General features: G+C 34.5%; 4 protein-coding genes across 5 annotated transcripts; 2 read left to right on the top strand and 2 right to left on the bottom strand.

The window, feature by feature from the left end:
* Positions 1-8: 8 nt before the first annotated feature.
* On the bottom strand, positions 9-1,534 carry LOC124834645 (photosystem I reaction center subunit IV, chloroplastic-like). Its single transcript, XM_047309390.2, has 3 exons — positions 1,148-1,534; positions 439-504; positions 9-329 (listed from the first exon to the last, which is right to left on the bottom strand). Exons 1-3 carry the CDS (start codon positions 1,517-1,519, stop codon positions 225-227), a joined length of 543 nt encoding a protein of 180 aa, XP_047165346.2. The 5' UTR covers positions 1,520-1,534; the 3' UTR covers positions 9-224.
* A 163-nt stretch (positions 1,535-1,697) lies between these two features.
* Positions 1,698-6,311, top strand: LOC124834641 (uncharacterized). Its single transcript, XM_047309383.2, has 7 exons — positions 1,698-2,090; positions 2,368-2,505; positions 3,434-3,550; positions 3,902-3,985; positions 4,222-4,324; positions 4,396-4,453; positions 4,536-6,311. The coding sequence occupies exons 1-7, from the start codon at positions 2,060-2,062 to the stop codon at positions 5,937-5,939; spliced, it is 1,935 nt and encodes a 644-aa protein (XP_047165339.2). The 5' UTR covers positions 1,698-2,059; the 3' UTR covers positions 5,940-6,311.
* A 628-nt stretch (positions 6,312-6,939) lies between these two features.
* LOC124834643 (uncharacterized) lies at positions 6,940-11,528 on the top strand. 2 transcript variants are annotated; one of them, XM_088097839.1, is made up of 4 exons: positions 6,940-7,527; positions 7,753-9,649; positions 10,307-10,418; positions 10,672-11,528. In XM_088097839.1, exons 2-4 carry the CDS (start codon positions 7,835-7,837, stop codon positions 11,382-11,384), a joined length of 2,640 nt encoding a protein of 879 aa, XP_087953965.1. In that variant the 5' UTR covers positions 6,940-7,527; positions 7,753-7,834; the 3' UTR covers positions 11,385-11,528. The 2 variants fall into 2 exon arrangements, with proteins under 2 accessions (XP_087953965.1, XP_087953966.1); XM_088097840.1 differs by lacking the exon at positions 6,940-7,527 and having other exon boundaries at positions 7,535-9,649.
* A 1,816-nt stretch (positions 11,529-13,344) lies between these two features.
* Positions 13,345-17,692, bottom strand: LOC124834644 (tetraspanin-18-like). Its single transcript, XM_047309389.2, has 7 exons — positions 17,332-17,692; positions 16,958-17,057; positions 16,563-16,643; positions 16,353-16,457; positions 14,506-14,709; positions 13,727-13,775; positions 13,345-13,622 (listed from the first exon to the last, which is right to left on the bottom strand). Exons 1-6 carry the CDS (start codon positions 17,529-17,531, stop codon positions 13,734-13,736), a joined length of 732 nt encoding a protein of 243 aa, XP_047165345.1. The 5' UTR covers positions 17,532-17,692; the 3' UTR covers positions 13,345-13,622; positions 13,727-13,733.
* Between the last annotated feature and the right edge of the window lie 1,581 nt (positions 17,693-19,273).

Raw genomic sequence — 19,273 nt, 5'->3', positions numbered from 1 at the left:
GCGATGGCTCCAACAAAACTAGTTGCTGATTTCAATAAAATAAGAATCTGGGTAGTGGAAGATTAAGAGCAGCTGCACATAGAATGTTGTTCACAGAGAATAGAGATCAAGGGGTAGATATCAGAGAGCATATGATACAGATTCTTTTGTTTTGTGACATGATAAAACCTTAGACTAGTAACAGCGATAACAAGAGAGGCATCAAAACTACAACTAAATTGGACTCATTCAACTTCCACGATCTCATCCAAAGCATAGTTGTTTGTTGATACATTGGCATAGTTCACTTTGTTGAATCGAACCACAACAGGGTAGCGAGTCTTGGGGTCCTGCACAACAATCACAAACCAATCAAATATGAATTGGGTTTGCACAATGCATGAAATGCTACAGATTTGAGAGGAGTCACTGTCTTAGAGGGAGTTTAGGAGCACTAACCTGATCAACAGCAACAACTGACCCAGTTCCTTTGTACCAATACGATTCCTTCCTAAGAATCTTCACCTGTTGATTGTAAACAAAAATTATAAATGAACCCTCTTGCTTCACAACTTGGTCAACACAAATTTCAAATTTAAAACTATTTAATTAATGACAGTCTCCAATGAATACAACTAGCAAGATTCATCACTGTCCTCGTTCCTACATAGCTTCAAGATAAATGCTATAGACTCCCAACAGAAAATTTATTGAAAATTATAGAATTCTGAAGATCTCATTTCTTATGCTCAAGAATATGGTGCTACCATGTTCCTCCAGAATTCCCCTTCTCACCATATATATTTGTAACAAGGGCATCGATACACTTAGGGTCAGGGATGCAATACATAAGCTTACAATTGAACCAGATAACACATATCAGTTTATAGTTTGAAAAAATCCAAATTCATAAATCTTTGCTAGCAAGAAAGAAAATGAAAATACGATGTCGACAAGTTTATAGATATTGGCGAAAATAAGAAACATTTTCTGGAACAAACTCAATAACTTTATCTGCCTTTTAGTGTTATCAATCCAATTCTAGAGGGATGGTAGGGTATATTCAAAAAAATCAAGAATTAAGGGTGATGTTCAAAGGTTGAAAGTGACTTAGCACAATATGAGCAATTGCATAACTAAAAAAAGTTGAATTATGGGGGTAACTGACCTTAGCACCTCTCTTGGGGCCAATAGGTGGTGGCTTTGGCTTTGCTTCGGCTTCAGGTGGGGGAGTGGCGGTGGCAGGTGCGGGTGCAGCCTCGTCTGAAGCCCTTACAACAAGCCTAGAACCATTGTTCTTTGAGGGAAACATGACCCTTGAAGGGGATGAGTTTGTGGTGGCAGCTGCAACATTAAGAGACAACACAAACCCAGATGCTGCTGATGCCATGTTCTTGTGTGTGTTGTGTGACGTAGGTTGTCTCTCTAGTTTTGGTGATCTGAAGCGTTGCAAAAGGACAAGAGCAACAGAGCACTGAGAGGCTTTGAATGAAGATGAATGTTTAGTTTGGCGAATTATCTGATCCCCAGAAATGTGCATCAATCGTGTTCACCACTGGGGTGGTGCCACTTGTGAACCATATCCCATTCCATTGGATAATGTTATTACAACTCATCCAAAACAAAACATAGTCAGACTCACTCAAGAGTATATAAAATAAACACTACATATGATTTATTCTTCTCAAATATAGTATCTTTCTCTTAATAAAAAAAATGCACACAATTCCTATGTTTTCATTAGTATGTAATCATAACTGGGGAGGTGACTATAATTAAAAGAAATTATTCAATACTATTATAAATACGTCCTGATAATAAATTAAAGTGAAATCAAACAACAATTTATTCCCTGGTGCTGAATTTGGAAAATTATTTCTCCAGGTAAAACAAGGAAATGCTTTTGTTTAAATATAATACGTAATATTAATACGTATGAAAAGAATGTTACACGCGTGCGGAACTGTCAATCACGTGCCGTTTGGCGCCAACTCTAGTTTCTCGTTCCGTGTTTCTTCTTTTAACTAGCGATTGTGTTGCAGAGCGTGCGATTGGTTCTGTGTAGTTTGCGAGCATTGCAATGAATAAAAGGAAAATTTCTCAAACAAAAGGTTTCTTTCTTCTTCCTTTTCACATTTTCGAATTTTCGTTATTAATTTTCTAATAACCTTTACGATTGCAATCAATACCTAACGATTTGTTCGCTACGAACGATGCGTTTTGCTCCACATTTTCATGGTTCTGTGTTCTACAAAAGTCTGCGATATTGGAGTTTACTATTTCATCTTAGCTTGCACATTGATATAATAGTAGTTAGAATTAAATAACTTCGTTTTATTTTATTTGTTTTACTTTTGCGCTTAACAAGGATTTGGAATTCAAGTGCAGGAACAGATCCAAAAACTTCTGAGTTTGCTTTCTTTAAGAAATTGAAGAAGGATGCAAGCGATGGATTTCATTTACGTCCACTGCAAAAGGAATCTCGTCAATCATCTAAGAAATTAGAATCCACAGACTATTCCAGAGGTTGGTTGGATTTCAAAGATAATAAATTTGCCTTATGTTCATTTTAGTTTAGACAGATTCTTAGGAATATGAGTTAAGTTTAATATGTTTGTGAGAATATGTGGAGTAATCAGAAATCGTTTTCAATGTGAGTTTAGATGAACTTGTTGTAAAATTCAATAAATTTATTTTACATGACTTTAGGTAGCAGTGTAAAATACGTCTAAAAGACCATGGAGGTGTTGTTTATTCATAGAATTTTCAGGAAAAAAAATTACAAAAGAGGATTTTGTCATTGTTATAACTTTGGCAGAAATGATATTTGCGGTCGGTTATGAAGAAAATGTTTAATGGTTTTGTGTAGAATTAATGTGAAAGGTTTATCATGTCTGTAAAGGTGGAAAAGTTTTATTCCTGCTTATTTATAAATAAGCATAATTAAGATTTTTTTTCTCAAAAAGTACTTATAAAACATGATAATTTTTATTCCCCTATAACTTTTCTTAACCATGTTAAATTGTTCCCTGTATCAAAGCCATCTTAATATAATTAAGTTGGGGAATTTCTTATGTATAATACATTGATTTAATTTCTTTATCACTCTGAAAGTTGAATATTTCCCCTTACTTTGAAGACGGAGACATTATACATGTGCCATCTTCTGTCACAATAGAATAGTCATCGCGTTTTATTTAAGATTCAAAGTATATTTTGGTTCTTATTTGATATACTAAATTTTAGTTTTAGTCTCTCTAAAATTGGGATTTAGGTCTTAGGTTCCTGTAGTGCTTTCGATCCCTGTCATTGTTATTGATCTGTTAAACAGTAAAACTTCACTACACAGTGACAAGGCACATCAAGTAAAACTCAAATTTTAGAGGCACTATAACCAAAACTTCAATATTCTATAGAGATTAAAAGTGTATTTAAATATTTTATGTATATGCAGAGAAGATGGGTGAGATTGGAAGTAATTGCGAGAATTCTTCAAGGATCATTGAGCACGTATCAACTGTAAGGACAGACTCATGTTTCTCACCTTCTGTAAAAGCTTGGAATAAATCAGGTGCGTATTAGAGGAAAATTCCACGTCATTCTAGCCGCAGAGATACTGATATGTAGGATCATGGTGTTCACAATCAGGATAATTAGGAAAGGAGATACTTGCCATTTGTAAAGAAATGTTCCTCGTTCTGGAAAACTTTGCTTATTTCTTCTCATTGTATCAATATCTACTCCTCTGCACTCTTATTTGCTTTTTAAGTTAGTATCATGTGGCATTTATATTTTCTCTAATTGGCGATTATGTACTCCAAAATGTTGGGAAATGCCTTTTTCTCCCGCAATAATTTCATTTTTTAATTCCCTACTAAACAACAATCTGTATCCCAAGATCTTTTAACCGATGGTAACGCAGGCTTGTACTGCATCAGCAACACGCCAAAGGGCTCCCAGGATTATAGTGACAAATTCAAATCCCAGCGAATATTTTCACATGAAGGTTTGATTTTCTTCATTTGGATTGCTTGGTTGCAAGGTATTTGCGGGGTAAAATAATGCATAGGACAGTCTGAACATTTATTCGGTGCCACTGATTTGTAAATTACCCTTCGGATGGTCAAATTTATTACTGTAAAAAAATGTATGTAGTTTAACTGAAGACGCGCAATTTACTTCTCATATTTCAGAATGTACTGACACAGCTTTTGTAAAACAATTACTGTGTTAATACTTCAGATCAGCATGAGCATGGAGAAGTTTTTGCTAGAAAGAGACAAAAATTACGACTGAGTGCTGCAGATGCCTTGTTTACAGACCTAGAGAAGCTCTGTTCAAAAGGGTTAGGCACAGATTCGATATTGATATTAACTGTCCTTTCCCTTTATCATGAATATAATTGGAATTTTTCAGGCATGATATTATTTCCATGCTCCTTAGTCGGCTGTTCCCTACGAGCACTGAAGAAAATGTATGGAATTTTAGCCATTTCTCATTCTAAAAATCCATCCAGTGACCTGCATTCCCTTATCAAGAATGATTTTCTGTGCCAGAAATATGAGGATACACATCCAGGAAAAGAAGCGAATGGTACAAGATATGATTTACCTGATTCTCGAAAGTCAGATGATCAATTTAAGGACCAATATCGGATACCTAAAACGAAACTTCTTGGACTTGAATCAAGCCCATACTTGAGAGATCATGTGTTGTCTCCTTCCTATCTCAGACTAGATGGGAGATTTAATCTGCACTCGAAGTTTCCAACCTATGATTCAAACAATTTTCCGCCTCGAATAACGGAACCTGACTGCAAACAAAGTGCAAATCAAAGTTTCGGTGTCGCAACCAAGGGCGATGTAATTCCTGAACCTTTGCTTAACGAAGCAGCAAATGCTACCAGACATGGTTTGCATGATTCTCGGGAGTTAGATGTTCAATTTGCAGAACACCATCAAATACCTAAGAGGAAGCCTCTTGAACTTGAATCAAGTTCATCCTTCAATGATCATTTTCTGTCTCCTGTTTTTCTGCGATCATTTGAGATGATTAAGCCTCATGCCGACTTTCAACCTTATCCACTCAACTTTCAACCTCTGCTCAGTATGACAGAAGCTAGAAGCAATTTTGGTGGAACTCCAAGTTTCATTGACAAGAGTGATGTAACCCGAGGGTTTCTGAGTAATAACCAAGATCGTGAAATCTTTACATCCAATCATTTCAAAGAGCTGGGGATACCAGAGAAAGAATCGATTCCTCTTATGGAAAAAGATTTTGACTACACTGCAAATGCGACAAATTTTCCTATCACTTACATGCATACAAAGCCAAATATGCCCCCTGAATTATCAATTTTAGGCCACCCTGAAGAGCAGACATTATATAATACATTAGATAGGTACCACTTTAGTCCCTCATTCTCGCTACTGGACAAATCACAGAACTTCAGTTCAATATTGGATTCTGGTTTCTTAAGATATCAAGAAGTCAAGTTTGGAAGATATGTCTATGAAGACATGGACACAAATTTTAACCATACAGCATTGTCTCTGTCACACAGTAAGCACTACTTTAATGTTCAGGAAAATTGGAAGAATGACACGTCATGTGATCAAGACATGTTCTTTTCACCATACAAACATTGGGTCGGAAGGACAGTTTCTAGTGCCTACCATCATCATCCTAATCTGGAAACCTGGCTTCCATCTTCACTAGATGAATGGCAGAGGAGCTTATCTCTAACTAGTTCCCATTTAAATTGCCAAAGTTCAAGTTCAAGAACTTTACAATTGTCACAAAGGGAAAGTGTGCCTTCTCTTTTTCAAATTAATGATAATGACGAGCCAGAAATGGATGGTGAAAATCACGAGGAAGTGCTTTATCATTTTAGGAAAAGCTTGATTGAAATATATAACTCTTCTTTTCTCCATATGTCCATGCCCATTTCCTTTGGATGATAGTGACTATGCCAATGAGCAAGAGCAAACGCAGAAGCTGCTCCGTTAGAGTCTAACACCCCAGAATGTTTGATCAAACGTTACCCTGCACATGTTTCTGGTTAATTTCGGACTGTTACGCCATGTGTTTACAAAAAGACACGTCTATCAAACTTCACCTTTTGGTGGAAATTAGTGTTGTTACTTTGCTGGATCTTTGATAATTCGGAGCATTAAACGAACCTTGTCTATACTTTTAATTGTACAAATATCTAAAGTGACTGTAAAATTGTGACGTATCCAAAGAACTTTCCCGTGGTTCACCAGGAAAAGCTGTACGATTTTTTGGCATTTATCATGTCTGTAATGCTAAACATCAAGAATTGAATTTCACGAATGTTAAAATTATTAAAAGAGTGTAACAAATTTTTGCAGCTAACATTTATAACCGACTTACTTGCCTTTGTCAAAAAGATTACGAGTTACTCTCGTAACCATTTTTACAATCCTCACGTTAAGCAAACCACAAACTTGAATGCAAAATTATCTCTAGCTTCTTTCTCTTGTATTCTTTGGAGTGGTCTTCATGCCACTCCAGGTTTCAATTTGGTTACGTTCTTCTTCTCTATGTATGGTATTGATGAAGGCCTACATCAAAGTCTCCGAACCACACGCCCCACGGCACCGTGTGAGAGTATGGGCACATGAAAAAGGTAGTAAATACCGTTCTCGTTTGCTTTTCTAATTTTCCATAAAGTCCACATCATAAGTGAGATTTATATTATGTTTTGTTTTGTTTGTTTTTCTAATAAAAGGGTCATTTTCAGTCGCATGTGCAACTTGTACGTCACTCATAAATAGAAAACGATATCTGACCGGTTCAGTATTCTTTTTTTTTTACCCAAGATTAAAGTCACCCTATGATACAAATGTTTTGTTTTCACTCCCCTATAAATTCCTGAGTTTTGTGTACCCTCTGTCGCATTAAAGGTGAGATCAAATAAATCATTTTAATGAAGTCAAACTAACAGAATGTGGAAAATTTTGTGGCCTCAACAGATATGGCTTTTTCTCCCGTTCTATTGTTTGTTTGCCTGCCCTGTTATTTTAATCCTTTAAAGCAATGCCCTTTAAGATGATCTTCTTTGCGTCTGATACATCTATTTGATAATCACTCATTTTCAAAAATATGAAGATAACATCTCAGTGGTTTCCCTGCTATTGGGTCAAGTACCTGACCTTGTAAAGTTGATTCATAAATTAAATATTTTTTTCAAGTGATTTTTATTCTATACCTCAATTGATGACACATTTAATATTTATGTTATCTTTCCTTACAAACTTTAACAGGTCAAGATTTGGAAATATCAACGATTTTTATTACGTTGGGATTTCTTAGTTATTTGCCCATATAGATGTAACTACTTGCCTGTTTTGTTAGAGTGGTTAATTTTGTCCCAAACTTGCTCATTTGATCTTGTCATTTAATTTCATTGCAAACAAGTAAATAAATTATTTGCAATCAATAGTAGTTTGATGAGAGCGTTTTGCAAAGGGAGTGAATGGAGGATATAGGATAGAACAAAGCAAAGGACAGACAGAGTAAGAGGTAGGAACATCAAACCTACATCTCCGCACCTTGCCCATCATTTTTTCTTCTTTGATATACACTTATATCTCCCTTTCCTGGTGATCTATAGGGAAATTTCTGTAAATTGTCAATAGTTTTTGTTTCTTTCCAAGTTGTGTGGAAAGGTTGTACTTAAGATTTCTGTAATTGAAGTGTTCTCTGCTATTATATTATTCCCATGCATTCTGGCTATTTGTCTTGCAGCTTCGTCTCTTTCAACAAGTCAATCAGATGGTCGTGATGGGATAGAGGATAAGTCACAAAAGTAAATGGAGCACCCATTAAAATGCAGATGCTCATAGACAAAGAAATGTCCAAACAGAAAGACTCCAAGCACTACCTACCAAATGTTGTAGCAAAACTAATGGGGCTTGAAACCCTTCCAAGGGGAGAGCCTAATTTATCTATGGAAAGAAGCTACAGAAGTGCTTATCCTCAACAAATGCATCGTCCTGTAGGCTTCCCATTCAGGCATTGGCAGCAGGAAGATAGGTTTATGGAGAGGGAAATACTTCATGAAGTTCACCCAAGCACAGAACAGGTTGCTTACAAAGAAATGTATGAAATATGGCAGCAATCTCAGAGAGCAAGGCATGCAAGTGGCAAGGTACCTGATAGAGGAAGATGGAGTGAAGATGTTGATGGGAAAAGAATGGCTCTCATTCGTCAGAAATTCATAGAAGCAAAACATCTGTCAACCGATGAGAGAATGCGTCAATCTAAACAATTTAAAGATGCCTTGGAAGTTCTAAGCTCCAACAGTGATCTCTTAATGAGGTTATTGGATTCTCAAAATGTTTATGAATTTTACTCAAGTCGACGTACTGATACAAAGCGCATTACTCTTATTAAACCTTCGAAGATGGACAACAATGACAAACCAGCCAGAAAGGAGAAAAGGAACAATAGACTAATTAAGAAATCACCAAATGTTGATCAAGCAGCTGGGTGGGAGAACAAGAATTCTGGAAACTCTCCAGATAGTCAGAAAGTTGATGAATCTCCAGTTCGAACCACTCGAATTGTGTTGCTGAAACCTAGCCCTGGGAGGACACCTGAGCAAAAGGATCCAATTTCTCCAACAACAACATCACCACCAAATCTGAGAAGTGGTAATTGCCATCAGGGACCTGAATATGACGATGCAATAGAATCCATTAGAGTGGCAAAAGAGATCACACAGCAAATGCATAAGGATCTGTGGAGCTATCAAAAGGATAAAACTCCACATTATTCTTCAGTTATTTCCAATGGCTATTCTGATGATGAGAGTTCGTTCAACAAATCATATCACGAGTATGCATCAGCAAATTTCAGTGATTTGGAAGCTATGTCAATGTCATCGCTGCCAAGGCTTTCATGGGATTACAATTACATCAATGGCTGTAGCAGTCCTTATTCTACAATGTCCTTGGGTCGCGTGCCTTGCTCCCCTGAGTCATCAGTGTGCAGAGAGGCGAAGAAAAGGCTTTCTGAAAGATGGACTATGATGACATCGGATAATAAGGGTCCTCAAGAACAAACGACAGTGAGAAGAAACTCTACCTTGGGTGAGATGCTTTCTCTTACCCACATGAAGAAATCTGCAACATCTGTGGTTGAGAGTATTCAAGAGGACCAAGAACCCGGAAAATCTGTTTCTTGCAGTCGTTCTTTCAATGCAGAAATAAGCAATCAGGGCTTTCCTAAAAATCTTCCCAGGTCAAATTCTGTGTCTGCATCCTCTACTGTCAGTGGAACTGATCTCACAGTTCAAGTTGCTGCTCCAAAAACTGGCAAATCACAAGCCTCCAGGGCACAGACAAAGTCAAAGAGGAGATCAACGTTTAAAGAAAAAGTAGCCAGTCTCTTGTTCTCAAAGAGTAAGAAATCAACCAAGGAAAAGCCAAGTTCTCCTCAATCTAAAGATGCATCCCAACCCGCTCCTATCGTCACTGAAGCATTAGTTCTTCCACGTGAAGTCCTTAGGGATGATGAGTCTCAAATCATCAATGTGGATAGTTTTGAAGAGTTTTCTCTTGTAGCTCTATGTGAATCATCAGAGAAAACTTCCACAAATTCAGTCGCTAACAGACAAGAAGAAGACATGATTACACTAGAGGTAATGGCTGCTATTATTCTGCTAATATCGTCATTTTTTGTTTCATAATGCAAATTTTATTTTGTCGATGGATAATTTGGATATGTCAGGAATTTTCTGGGATAACATAGTGCATTGAAAAGTAAAGACTACAGAAAGGAATGTACACCGAATAAACGGAATTAACATTCATATCTGTTTGTGAAGTTTGAGTGCTAATTGTTGTTTTAACCTTTATTTATTACGGCCTTGGGGGATAACACCAAAAAAGCAGTCCTTAATTATAATATAGAGTACCCCTTTTATGATCCACAGGAATTTTTGTGCCTTGTCTTCCCAACTAATGAAATTATTAATTCCTTTAAAATTCTCAACGCATGACGAGGGAATTGAATAAGTATGGTCGCAAGTTCTGTGCACGTAAAACTAATTTTCCTCTTAAATGGTCGGTATTCATATGCGTTGGAATGATGAAATAAATGAAATGGAAAACCGAAATTATTGGTATTAAAATGTTTGGGTACTTGTGGATAATCAGTGGAAATAACTTTTCTTAGTAAGCCTAGACCACAACATCTCATGTCGATGACATTATAGCATACGATAAATTGAATGCACATATCCTAGTGCAACACTGTATATAAACATATGAAATCCTTTATTTGTTTGTTTTCACAGCCTGGATTGGCAGTGGCAGGGTCCATGATGCTAGAGATTAATTCGAGCGAAAGCCCAGATCAGCCTAGTCCATTCTCAGTGTTACAACCTCCATTTGAAGATGATCAACTAGGTAATAATGTTTAAGCCTTTCTTCTTTCTTTATTAACTCTAGTTCTTATTTCATATGAATAAATATATGAACCTTATCTTAATTATTGTTAATTGTTTTGCCATCACCTGAACCTGAAGATTAGCTTTTAAAAACACTTCCATTTAAATAAGGATTCAGATTTATAATGTAAGAGTGGATATAAACCATGTCTTAAATATTAAATTTCTATACTTTTATTATTATCTGAGTGTCACTTGTTGTGCATGTATAGGATCACAGGTGGAACTGAAGTCCAATTTAATTGACAAATCACCACCTATAGAATCAATAGCTAGGACCCTATCATGGGATGATTCTTCTGCAGAAGTGGCAAGCCCCCATCTATTAAAACCCTTAACGGTTCCTTCCTTGGACTCCAAGATAGAGGATAAAGAGTGGCTTCTCTTGGTCCACAACCTACTATCAGCAGCTGGACTTGATGACCAGCAGCAATATGACTCGTTTTACACCAGATGGTATTCCCTTGAAAGCCCATTGGACCCGTCATTGAGGGACACATTACTCAATGAGAAGGAGCCTCAGCCAATGCACGAGGGCAGAAGAAGGAAGATGAGATCAAATCATAAACTTGTTTTTGATTATATCAATGCTGCACTATTGGAACTTGTTGGTTATGGGTCAGAAAAGTTCTTAAAGGGCAGTGGGAACCACTGCAGGGTCCTAATCCAAGAGAGTGCACCGGAATCTACCTTGTTGGTGGACCACATTGTGGCCAAAATAAAGGAATTAATGGCAAGTGGGGTGAGGTGTGAGTGGGACAGCAACAGCCTGGTGGTAGAAAATGTTGTCAGAAAAGAGATTGTGCAGATAGGGTGGGTGGACCTTATGAAATTGGAGATAGACGTTTTGGGAAAGGAGATAGAGGGGGACTTGATTCAAGAGCTTGTGGAGAATGCAGTGGTTGATTTTACAGGCAGAGCCTGAGTCCCTCTTGAGCCTTTCTGCTTTTAATTTTCAAATTAAATAAGTATTATTGTAAGTTTATTATCATTGCATTCGATCATCCACACTGCCCTACTTACCCAATTTATTAAATTCTATGGTACCAATAAAGTTGTAGTTATTTGAGATTGATGACTTGGAACTTAATTACCTGAACAAAACATGTAAAGAACTACACTAGTTACAAAGAACATGAATATATATATATATATATATATATATATATATATATATATATATATATATATATATATATATATATATATATGTTCATGCTAAATCTAAAATGAGACTTAGGCCAGAAACATTTAATGTGTATATCTCTTTTAGTGATCGTATAGAGGGTTTTTTATAACAAAAGAGATAGTTATAACTTAGAAAATTTTCCTACTTTGGACAAGATCATCGTTACCTTTTAAAATTTTCATCTTCCGAAAAGATGTGATCAACTAGGTTTATTTGCTTGCGTAAATCATGGAAAGATTCTTACAATACACGACGCAAAAGAGATGAGAGGTATTGTACTATAAGTGTCAATCGATATATACGGATCGAAATTATCAGTATTGTACTATATGTGTCAATCGATATATACTGATCGAAATGACATGATCAATCGATCAAGAAAACGGATCGGTTATGATCAGAATCAACTAAACAGATCATTGTTCAGATTTAAACAAAAATTTGACTGTGTTTAGAATGATCCTAATCAGAAATTCATGGAGAAACTATAAATATAGGTTAAAGATATAATTGTAAATATTTTTAGAACATATTTATTAAAACATTAATAATTTATATAACCAAATACAAACTGAATTAAGCGTCAAAATATTTTTTAAGTAAATATACTCAATCATTTAAAGAACATGAAAATGACAACTGAAAAATAACCAACCGAAAAATTGTTTGAAATAGACATTCGGTATCCGAAACAAATTCCAATATTTGCAATCTGATGATGCTGAAGCCTTAAAGTAGAACAAGGAAAAAAGACCCATTTTTTTCCAATGGATAAAAGGTTGAGAATATTTCCCAATTACCATTCGACGAGAAATTTCTAACCAAACTAGACAACAAATCATGGTATCTACAGCTTACAAATTGAATCACTGTTCAAGTCCCGTGACAGCACCGTGGACCACGTTCCACGAGACAAGCTTCCAAAATTATTAAGAATAGATCAGTGACTGCAGTTTGGGAGAGTACAATCTCTCATAACTTGTCATTTTTCTATAAAAACAGAAACAGAGTAGAAAGAGTGTTGCGAAACGTACTTTGCAGAGTAGAAGTGTATGCTTTTGTTTATTCTTCCCTTTTCTAAAAATAAAATGAAATCTGCAGTTCTCTCGAGGAACATATTCAACAAGGTTGTCACGGTCTACTAAGCCAAAATACTAACATACGATCTCAGCTAATCCAATAATCAACATCGTCCTGTAGTTGTAAGAAATGGTCACATGGATAATTTCTAATACATCCAACAGAGGAATATAATATTAGCAACAGACTAGTGTGAAACAGAATAGTACAAATCAAGTGCTAATAATAATGGCACAGCATTTTACCACCGAGAAACATGTAACTACCATTTGTCATGTGGATTCAAACTGTCTTGATTCACTGAAATCTTCACACGGAAAAATTATTCCCATTTTATTAAAATCATCATATGCCTATATAACTAGCATTTTTCATATTCTAAAATTAATTTCTAAAATAAAACTAAGAGAGAAAAATATCGTGTGCGATCAAGCGTAAGTACCATAAGATACTGAAAATTTGCCCTCCAATTTCACTAGATGTTGAGTCATGCTAAGTTCTCAAAGATACTTGCTTTCCACACTGCAATATTTACCAACCAATTTTGCTTTTTGAAATTTTATACAAAATTATGATATTTGTTTTTTGTGAAAAGAAAAAAATGAACACCGACACATGAGAGATGTATGTTTCACGTGTACCATATCCAAAGTATATAGCTGTATGCGTGGCCATTGAGCAATGTCAACTAAAGTTCTGTGCTGCAGACTGCACTAGCAGTAGAGCCACGAGGAAGGTGCTTACATTGGATCCTTTGTGATGTAGCTTTGTTATTAATTTTTCTCTTATGCTACGCTATTTAAGTACAAGACACTCTTAAACTTCAATCTGGTAGCTTGTTTGGTTTTACAACACATATACCACCACTATATTTTGCTTACATCATAATTTTTCCTGAAATATGAAAGTAAGTACAACATTAGAACCAAAGATATACATGAATGTACGCAAATGTCGACACATCATTGAATTGATTGATGTCTAGTAGCGGTGATTGCCTGAAATTCATGGTTGGTAGGTGCTCTTATCACCATGGTTCAATCCGTACTGCAAACATGAAATAGTAATTCCTACATTACTAATGTTAAGAGACACTTCAATAACAGTCATGCACCACGGTAATTTGATTACATGAGTAGTAGACACACCTATGTATCAAACTAAATACGAAGGAGAGAAGAAAAGAGACTACATATAAATTCACTAAATGATCGACAAACAAGCCTTTTTGAAGACTCAAAAACAAGTTGGAAAACCATAAATTTATCGATGTTTATCCTAAGAACCACATGCTTAGAATGGAGAAAGCGTTGATGTTGAGCCTATGTAATAAACAGAAATGCCTCTAGTTTCTAAACCCAGACAAAACTAGAAAGGAAAATTTAGTGATCTGTGCAATACATTTACATATCCTTTCTGTTTCAAACAGTATAAATAAAAATAGTTTCATGCACTGACAACAGACTACTACTGAAAACGTAATTTTTCGAAGCAGTTATCTATGACAGATCAGAGTTTAGCATCCAAGCAAAATAGAATAATAAAACTATAAATCTAAAACCAAAATACTGTATGATAATATCGAAATTAACAAATGTCACAAATAATATGTACCAATGGAAAAAGATAAACAGAAAAAAAAAGTGAAACTTTTAGTTGATAGTTGATGATAAAAGCTTTTTAACAAACTCTTGACAAATCACATTATATTTCCTATCACTGAAAGACTCAATTCCATTAAAGGTTATCAGAGAAATTAAGGTTAAGACCAGCGTACCTTTTCTCTCATCCGTGAGCTCCAAATATCCGAGTGATTTCCTCTATTATCAACTTTGCCAGACCCAGATGGTTGGCCAGATTGAGGATTTAGTAGGGGTTCCCAACTTCTACCCCTAGCATCACACTCATCCGCATAATCAAAATCAGTCCCCCGGGTAGACACGGTGGCTCGCAGAATTAATGCCAGTAGTAGAGCCAATGCCTGAGATTGACAGCAAGTAAAATGAGCAAAAGCACTAGGGAGGGAATGGAATAAAAGAAAATCCAGAAAATACTTTACATTATCCAGCATGGTTGTTATATGGATAGTTAGATTTTTTATTGATACTATTTTCATGAGGATACAAGTAAAATGCTGGAAATTTAAAACCAATGATTATAGAAATCTCAGGTTGTCTTTGTAAGATGTAAAACACAGACATGAAGTATACTAGACACAATTTAGGGTAGAATTTGTCTAGTTTTCCTGTTTCAACCATAATGAATTAAAAAGATTAGCATATTTATACCAGACTCTGCCTCCGAACACTTTCAGTATTTGTCAACAGAGCACTAAAATCTAAAATAAAAAAGAAGTTACGGGCTCATGCCCAACTAAGGTAGGGACAAGAGGTAAAGGATAAACAAATTTTGTAGGAAGAAGAAAGCATGTTAGAAGATCACTAAGATGCTCATTGGATGCTTTATTCTTTGTTTAATAACCAATTATTTTTGTTTATTACTCCAGCTGTCACATGAGCTTTTTTATATCTCAAAATATTTTTCATTTTAAAAAACTAAGAAAACATAAATTATTGTTCAACAACACCCTCTTATATTAAGTCACCTAAATACTTAAGTAGATTGACAACTACATTTAATAAGGAGTTATTTTGTCCAAAAAAGGTTATATATAACACCAATCGGTGGTATTTAGTGCAATGAACAATTTTCTTAAAAAGTGTGTATTAACTTAAAAAACAAATCAGGTTATGAGATAAAGGAAGCAATTAATGTTCTGCTGTAAATGCTAGTATAGTTTAGAAAAAACTCATAAATTTCATCACTGTCTCTCATACTCACCAATACTACCAATGATTCTTTTAATAAAAACCTTATTACCTTATGAATGTTATGAAAATGGGAATTTTCATTACCTTATTTTGGAATCTTCACAATAAATTCATAATGAGTAATTCAAGAATTTCAAAGGACATGTTGGGTTACCACAAAAAATTAACCAACAGAAGTTTAGAATGCTACCAAATAATCAAAGCAATAGTTTGGAGGGTATAATACTAACATATATAGTCAAGTCAAAAAAATTGCAATAATTCAAATTCCAAAACCAAATTCAAGACATAACTTCTGTTTCCTATTATGAACATTTTTTACATATAATTACTGAAACCAAATTAACCAAAGGCTACAGTGACTGCATTCTATAGAATGTAGTGTTCTACAAAGTTAATAACACCTCTGACTCCATCCATGAATCTAGTGAACAGGGTGAAAGATAACCTTAAGACAGAGCTGAATTAATATATATGTCCAATTCCTTACACAATTAAAGTTAATGAACTAAAAATAACAACTTAAGATAGTTGAATAACTGGTTAGATGCTTGAAAAAAAGAAGACTGACACCTAAATGATACAAGTTATAGACGATTCCAAAAAGTTTAAAAGTGCTAATAAAGAAACATCAACTTCAGATAACATATAATAATGCATTTTGTTGAACATCAACATGAACAAGCTTTAACTCTAAAAAATGGACTAGTAGACTATAATTCATTTACCAATGAGAGGTGAAGAAAAAAAATACCAGATACTAACACCAAAACAGCAACAGTAAAGAAAGTACCTGAACCACGAGAACAGTAATGCCAACCCAAGTACAGATATCTATATTATCTTCGATGAAAGTTCGAAGCTCGTCAAGTCGACCGGTTGGATCAAGTGGAATATCCTGCAAAGACAATAATAATTAACTATAGACCTCAAAAGAGGGACACAAACGCGAACTAGTGTAACTGTGTCCATAAATAACGTAGGGGAAGAAGAAAGTAAGAACCTTCTCCCAATCACTATCAAGTGCAATGAATCCCACCAGAGAAGCTTCCAGCAGAAGAAGCACCGCGATGAGTAAAGTGTACTAGAATTTTCCAAAGGGTCAAGGAGTGAAAAGCAAAAATAACTTTCAACATTTGAAATCAAAAAAGCAGAGTAAAAGCTACTACTTCAAAGCATTCAACACTAAGTTTACTCTACTCCTATAAAGCTCAATAGATTCTAAACCAAAAAGTTTTGAAAAGTAGTCCCCAACGGTGGTTTCGTCACCTAGTCTGTAATTTCCCGCAACACGAAAAAGCACGACAAAACAATGACCCAAAAATGCGACCGCAATTTAAAAACTTGAGCAGCCAACCTTTATTACGAAAATAAACATTCAAAATTTGAGTGGGATACAAAACACAAGCAGCAACCATTAATCATTTCAGCTGCAATGCAACCCAAGAGAGAAATGCATAACACCAAAATTCCCACTCCCAAGAAAGCGTAGATAAACCTGCGAAAAAGAGTTCAGCATAAGAAACGAACAAAAGCAAATAACCGTCTAAATCTAAACCAAAGCATTTCACACACCTGTTGCAATCTCATCATAGTTTAAAAAAAAAAAAAAAAAAAAAAAACTAATACAGTAGAACAATGACGTATTAAGTATTAATTCCCGACGCGAAAGTAGTTGATAGCATGTACTCTAATAATAGAGTTGAAGCAGCCGAATGAGAAAGGGTTAATTAATTAGCAGAAACAGTGAGAATGAAAAAGATTAGAGGTACCATGGGGCGGGGAGAACGATTGAAGCGAGATTGAGATAGAAATCGAAAGCGTGAGGAAGAGGAGGAGGAGGAAGACGATGCTCCCATTCGTTGAACATCCATATGGAATAGAGCAAAATGGAAATGCCAACGAAGGATTGAAGGAAATTGAGGAATTTGAGAACGAAAGCGAGCGAAACGTGACAGGTATTGAAACGCATCGTATTTATTAGGGCTCCCTTATTATTTTCCTGCGTAAGCTGAATTCAAGATTTTCACTGAATTTGTTTATCGGCAACTCCGACGACCACACCACATTCGCTGATCTCCTTCTCCTCCACACTTTGCCTTCCACTATTTCCTATTCTTTATTTCAATTTTTTAATTTTGTATATATATAATATGAACTAATTTATATATAATAAACAGAATTTTATTTATTTATTTTTCGATCAACAAGTACGAACCGAATTACAATCCCATGCCCCTCTGGAGACATTTTTACTCTCAAATTTGTACAAGTTTCCTAAGAACAAGTTTATACATTTAAAATCTAGTAAATTTAACTATTTTAAATTTATTTTTTATTAAAAATATGTTTTCATAAATATTAAAATAAAATCCTATATAATTAAAATGGTATGATGGTTACTTCTCTTTGTTTAATTCTAATTCATAAATTAATTTATTTCTTTTCTTTTCAATATATTTTAGGATTTGTTTTGAATTAAGGAAAAGATGGTAAAAAATGAAAAAATTACTAATATTAGTATTATTGAAAGTATTAATATTAATATAACTTGTTAGATGTATAAAATTATTATTATTATTATTATTATTATTATTATTATTATTATTATTATTATTATTGTCATATTATTATTATTATTTTCTTTTGCACGTTGTTTTATGGTTGTCAAAAGAAAACTAAAAAGTCACATGTGAAAAATAAAATGTAGCACAGTGTAGAATCCATTTTGCATGATCAGGAGTGGATTCTTCATTGAGAAAAAGAAGCTCTCTTCAACTTTCAATTTGGATTATTTTACAACCCAAGAAAATAATGTCTTATTGGCATGCTCACCAAGTGAATTCATAGTAAAATTAAATAAGAGTAAAAATGTCAAACCAAGTTCAACAATTGACAATCTTTTCTCTTCTTCATTGCAGGGAAACCCTTTAGTCACGATGAATCAGAGAAAATCATATAAAAAATAAAAATTAATTTATAAATTGGTGACATGTAAACAAAAATAATAATCATATCATCTTGATAACAACAAATTCAAATGATAAAAATAGAAAAATATTTTGAAAGTATAATAGAAAAAATTATATAAATCTATAAAAGAAATAAAAGTTAATAAAATAATTGAGAAAAGGGGTCCATCTATTCTTAGAGAAGTAATGAGACATGTTGGGTAGTTTATTAGATGAAAGTGTGATCCAAGTGAGAAATAAAAGTACATTTGTTTTTACATGAGAAGAAAAGTTTTGAATGTGTACCCATACAAAAGAGTGGCAATGATTTATTAGGTAGGAGTTTTGAATTTCATAGGAGGCGTGCGTTTACGGCAAAGCATGATTCCTTCATTAATAAGGAACACAGATTTGGGAAATTGAATTGGTACGAAATGCAATTGGAATTAAGGAAGTGAACAAAGTTATTAGTGTAGGAACATGTTAAAGCGGATATGTTAAATATTTCTTAAATCTTGGTCTGTTGACTAACTTAAAAAATTCAGTATTCGTATAGATTGCATGCAAGACTCAAAAGCAAGTTTTACATGCATCAACCCTTCATAGACTGTACTTACGTTTATAAAATTAGGTTATGCTTTTTTCATCTCCGACTTTATACTTGTATGTTTTATGTTTGGGCTAAGAAAAAGTTATTTATTTTTAAGTGACTTTTATATGAATATTAAAAATAAGTACTTCTAAAAAAATTAAAATCTAAATT

The sequence above is a fragment of the Vigna umbellata genome, chromosome 8 (genome assembly GCF_029865625.1).
Source record: "Vigna umbellata cultivar VRB3 chromosome 8, Vumbellata_1.0, whole genome shotgun sequence".
Taxonomy (NCBI): domain Eukaryota; kingdom Viridiplantae; phylum Streptophyta; class Magnoliopsida; order Fabales; family Fabaceae; genus Vigna; species Vigna umbellata.
Note: the sequence above shows the minus strand (reverse complement) of the source record. Positions and strands in the feature narration are given on the sequence as shown.